The sequence below is a fragment of the Poecilia formosa genome, unplaced genomic scaffold (genome assembly GCF_000485575.1).
Source record: "Poecilia formosa unplaced genomic scaffold, Poecilia_formosa-5.1.2 Scaffold138, whole genome shotgun sequence".
NCBI classification, from domain to species: Eukaryota; Metazoa; Chordata; class Actinopteri; order Cyprinodontiformes; family Poeciliidae; genus Poecilia; species Poecilia formosa.
Window position 1 is genome coordinate 848,017 of NW_006800077.1, and position 5,782 is coordinate 853,798.

Below are 5,782 nucleotides of genomic sequence, written 5' to 3' on the forward strand. Positions count from 1 at the left end.
TTCTTCAGTTTTAATTGTTAAATAAAAATTATATAATTAGCCTCTCAGCAGCTGAATTGTCAAGTGTCTGATCATTCCAAAAGTTTTGAAACAGGCTGATAATGAACCACAAGATTTCACTTTTATCTCACTTCAACACGTGTTGGTTCCTCTGTTCAGCTTTCCATTTTTAGCTTCTAGCTATTTGGCATCTCCACATACAGTTGCAGCTCTTATGTGGCTGTTAAACCTCTTGTGTTGCCTACTGCGCTAATAAAGATGCTTTGCTACAAAATTTGGTTCATTATTGTTCCATAGCTAAGATAACAAAAGCTTTTTTTTTTATGTGCGGTTTAAAAGGATCCAATTTTCCAACTGTGAAGGTAATTAGCTTTGGCTAATTAGCAACTGCAGGGATAGTATTTTTTTTTCTCCCTTTTTAAAGTGTGAATGTTCTTGGAAGTGTGTCCAGGGATGTCCAAAGTATCTGTATCCAATTTAGCTGAACATGTTCAGTGAGTGTCTTGTGAATGAAGTGTTGGATAATTAAAGTCAGTGGTGCATTTCCTTAAATGAGCTCCATTTCAAGCCTGAAACATTCACAGAGCTGTCTCTGTGAAGGTTATGGTTGGATCTAAAGATTAATTCCATCTTTCATCTCCCGTAGACTCACACCATTTTCTCCCTGCTGGGCCTCGACCACGCCTACGTCACCAGCATCGGCCGTCTCATCGGGGTGGTTTCCCTCAAGGAGGTAAGGCTGGCTTTTTCCTCCTTTTTGTGAGAATTGATCTATAATCATTGCAGAATCGAATTCTGCTCATATCCGTGACATCCATTAGCACTGACAGCGCGTTTGTTGTTTTTAAAACTGTCTCATCAGCAGAGCTGTCGCTGTACTAAACTAGCATACAGTTACACAAAGGCCTTTCAGTCATCTTTAATGATTCCTCTTTTCTGCCTGTGATTTACTGTAGCAGACATAAGGCTCTTGCAAATTGCTGTCTCTTATCTATTGTCTCCATTGAGCTTAATCTTATATCATCTCCTTCACTTTTGGCTGCTGAACTGCTCTGCTGAAGGCTGACAGTCATGGTCTGGAGATGCCAACTGAACCACATGAGCTACTAAAAGAAAGTTGAAACTCAGTTGAAACAACACACACACACACACACACACGCACACACACACTCTCTCTTCTGATATCTTAAGATTTTGTTCACAAAGCAAAAATAGGACTGGTGACAACCTGCAGCCCAAGTGGAGTTCAACTGGGAACAGCTTGTTCAGCTTTATGCCAAAAATGCAGACACTTGGTCAGACACAGACCAGATTTTTCTTGAAAGCATCCATGGTCCTCCTGCCAGAACGCCTTCAGGGACACATGCTCCAGTAAAACACATGTAGGGACTTTGACATCCATTTTATTTTTCCCAAACTGTTTTTATTATTATTATTATTATTTTGCATTTAAATTTTTCTGGATTCCAATTTTTTACTCTAATCATAGTTCTTAACAAAAAAGTGTGTATTGAGTGAATGAAAAATATTTCAATCAAATAGCCAAAGAATTCCAGATGTAAAAACTGTTATTCACCTTTCAGAAATACAATAAAGTTCTGTTATATTAAATGCTTTTGCAAGATATTCAAAACACATTCTTTGTGCAATATAGAGCCTCACATATTTCATATTTAAAAGAAATAAAAGTCTTCCTTTTGTGAAATCAAAATACATCAGTGTTTAACTCGACACAAAAAAAAGAGTCCCAAAGAAACTAACAGTAGAACTTAACCAACTGATGGACTGGACTGGGTATATTTCTGGGGTCCTTTTCCAACTTAGGATGAACATCAGCCAAAACATTATTCCGAACTCTTTTTTTCATTCCCTTTTGTTTTTCTGAACTTGTCTTTATTCTTTCAGCTACGCAAAGCCATCGAGGGCTCTGTGACAGTAAAAGGTGTGAAGGTGCGTCCGCCTCTGGCCAGCTTCCGGAACAGTGTGACCAGCAGGAACAAGACGGAGGCGACAGAGCTCCATAAGCTGTGGGACCGTCACAAGAGCGTGTCACTGCCAGGAGAACAGCCCACGTCGGAGTCCGACGAGAAGTCCCAGTGAGGGAAAGCTGAGGACAAATAGGAAGAAGAGGTGCAGGTGGGGGAAGAGGAGGTGGAGGATGCATTGAGATCTTTAATCTCCAAAGCCACAAACATGCAAAACTCCTCAGGGCTACAGATCCACCGTGTTCCAAATTATACGCAAATTGAATTAAAGATTAAATTTCTAAAATCCTGCAAAGAAATTCAAGCATAATCTATCCACAAACTCACAAGTTCAATGGATGCAAGAATTGTGCATGTGATATCAAAGAAAGGCTCCTATGTTAACATGTTACTCTGTCTGTTAAGATGTTTTACATTGAAATAGCTTTTGATTTTAGTACATGTGACCACTTAATGCTGCACATTCAAAGGACAGTTTACAGTTCTTCATAATACATCAAATGTTTAGAAAATCTGCTGTGCATAATAATTTGGAACAGTGCATTTTGAGTTTTTTTTTATTTTTGAAAAATATACTGTTCTCATTGGGAGCTTTGTTCAGTAAAATTTGATTTATACTGTAATAGTTCATGACTTGAAAATTATACTGACCATCATTTGCATTGACAATTTAGGAAAATCTGAGAAAATATCACTTGCTTAATAATTTGGAATAATTTGGTGTATTGTTAGACTACTGTTAGGCATGAATGTGTAACAGCACTGTGTTTTCTGATTCCTGACATGACANAAGAGGTGCAGGTGGGGGAAGAGGAGGTGGAGGATGCATTGAGATCTTTAATCTCCAAAGCCACAAACATGCAAAACTCCTCAGGGCTACAGATCATTATTTAAGTATAGAAAGTTCTGCTATGCCGTTCTCCCTTCTCTCCTCATCTGCCACTCTACCTCCTCCAGCACCACCTCCTCGGCTTCTTTACTCACCCTGTGCTTCCTCCAGGAGCCTTGCTGTGGCCCAGCCAGACACTCCACAGGAAGACATAAACACCTACCTGGCCCCGGCTCTCCATTTACCCTTGGGGTTCCACAGTGTATCGTGTTTGTCTCCTCCAAAGCTGGGTCTGAGTTTTTAAAAAGGGATTTTTTTTTTTTTTTGTAGACTTTATTTTATTTTATTTTTGCTTGTGTTTAGAGTTTGAATCAAGGTTTGAAGATGCAAAATATGTCAAGCAAGTCTTCCACTTGAGTCCTGAAATTCAACAAGGAAGAATACTGTAATGTTTGTGTGTACTGGGAGTGTGAATGTATGAAAGGAGAAAAATGTGTGCATGAAAAGAAGGGCAGCATAGACTCTATCGTATAGGATTTTTTTTTTTTTTTTAACGCCTTTAGAACAAATTTCAGTCTTTATTGTCCTCTGTGACGAGGTTCAGTCTTGATAAATCAGGAGGTCTGGAAGAATCAGTTTGTCCCACGACCAAGCATTGAACTGATAAAGGGACAGATGCTGAAGTAGTTTGTTGTTTGTCTTTTCCTGTGCATGCTCACCCCTCCACTGCACGACCTAGCGATCAGGTCGAGTGCAGCGAGCAGCCAGGCCTATTGGCACCATGGTGTACACTCCCTTTATTCTGTAGCTCTGGCCTCAAGTGACGTGAGGCTGAAACGCACACAAACACTTTGCAGCAGTGCACTCAGACGGTGGATGTTCTCTGCTTATTTAAATCTGACTTTCAGTTTCTGAGAGAGTTGGGGAAGATGAGGAGGACGGGAGGGAGGAAGGACAGGAATCAAATGCTTGTCTGGAAGACTGGATACTCATCAATCTGAATTTAATCGCTATGTGAGCTGTTATATCATCTCAGACACAACACAAACCGCACTTATATACTGGTACAAAATGCTGATGAAATATTCATTGTCTGCTTAAAACCACTGACCGAAATCTATAACGGACCAACAGGGAGTGATTTAACTTGTTCAGTTGGACAAAATAACTAGAGTTTAGCTGCTGCATTATTATTAGACTACTGTTAACGACTCTGAGGCATGAATGTGTAACAGCACTGTGTTTTCTGATTCCTGACATGACAGATAACACTAAATACCTTCCATGTCTTCCATAGTTCCTTCTGTTCATTAAGAGAAAAACATTTCTTCCAGCTTCTCCGTCCTGTCCTAAACATCCTAAACGCATGCCTTAGGACCAGGCAAAGATTTTTGCCACCATTCTATTGCCTTATAAAAACTCTCCCAGCCTCCCAATGTGTTCAGTGGTTTTAAATAGATTTTAGCATCTTTTCTTGTTTGGTTCTGCAGAATAGGAAGTGTCTGCAGCGACAAAGCATAGCTTTGCATGAGAGAAAGCATGTGGCATTTATTTTATACGATCAAAACGCACCAAAAGCAACACAGACGATTGGCCGGATGAATGATGTCTTGGATTTGCCATCCTGTGTCTGTATTTTCTGCCATTCTGCTGCGTCTCCCTCTTATCCAGTAATCTTTATGAGTTTCCTGATTTATAACCGGGTATTGGAGTCTTTGTGGGCTCAGAAACTTACAGATTAATATATTTAATATCATTCCTGTAATCTGAAATCATGATCTTGTGTCTGAACCAATCATCCTTGTTGACTCGTCTCTTTTTGTTTCTGGGGAGACTTTTCATGTTTTGTATTTATCTTTTTGTCGCTTTTTTTTTTTTTTTTTTGAATGATTTAAAAGTTATTTTTGTATATTTAACATGCTATCTGAAACATTTCTACAGTCGAGATTTATTTGTGAAATGCGAATATGCTAACAGGGTGATAGCTTGCGGCGTGTGTCTGATGGCAAACTGAAGAACCAGAATAATGAAGTTAAAGGAATGAACTTGCTCATTCCACAAGTGCCTCCTTCTCTTTTATCAGTGGGAATAAAAGCGGTGCAGAACTGCTTCGCTCCTCATAGACATGTAGACCAGGCACTCGTCCCGAAATATGTAAGTGGCTTGATGGTGTTTCACGGTAGTGTGCAGTTGCTACCATGGCAACCTTGGTGTCTGTTCACCCCAGGGGGGGCTGAAAGCACTCGTCTCATTTGGTTCTGTTCATTTGTTTGCGCCTTTTCATCGATTCTCATTGTTCTGCCGGGTCCTTCACCTCGCCGCAGACGTCTCATCTCATCTGCTGCGGAGAGAGGTCGCTGGCTCTTTATCAGCCTGCATTAATCACAGTACAAGTTGTACATTTTCTTTTTGTTGGTGGATCTGCTTGTGGGTAATTGATTTGTGCAATAACAGTAGTTCATCTCATGTTCTAGACCTGTTTTAATTGATGACATGAAAGCAAGATAACCTTATTTTTGTAAAGAAATCTGAAAAGAGTAAAAAGATTTATGTATACAAGAAGAAGTAGCGTGGTAAGGTCTTTGTTTGTAGAGGAAGGTTTCCCAGAAGCCTCTGGAAATTAAAATTCACATTGCAACAGTAATCTGCACTCTTGGTGTCTCAATTGGGCTTTTTGGAAACCTTATCTGGAAGACTGTGTGGCAAAGCTGCTCCTCTCTTCCAAGCCTCCCCAGGCACACAGTCAGTTTTATCGTGCTTCCTTCCATCCTTCAGTCAGAGTGGCTTTGATGAGCCCAGATCTTCTTTCCACTCCTTATGGGACTGTGCATTACAGCAAGTCATGAGGTCCAAACCAGACCAAGAGAGGGGAGCAAAATTCTAGTTATTTTTCACATCGAAAATTAAAACATTTTTTTTTTGTTTTGTTTTTTTGTACATCATGATGAATAAATATGATTTTAACAAA

At 39.8% G+C, this 5,782-nt stretch overlaps 1 protein-coding gene across 1 annotated transcript in view; it reads left to right on the forward strand.

Annotated features, from left to right (window-relative positions):
• clcn2b (chloride channel, voltage-sensitive 2b) overlaps positions 1–5,782 on the forward strand; it is a 149,998-nt gene extending 144,216 nt beyond the window's left edge. Inside the window, exons 25-26 of the mRNA XM_016676632.1 lie at positions 1,906–2,130; positions 2,781–5,782. Of these exons, the coding sequence (XP_016532118.1) occupies positions 1,906–2,100 (195 nt within the window). The 3' untranslated portion in view covers positions 2,101–2,130; positions 2,781–5,782. The remainder of the gene's footprint in view (positions 1–1,905; positions 2,131–2,780) is intronic.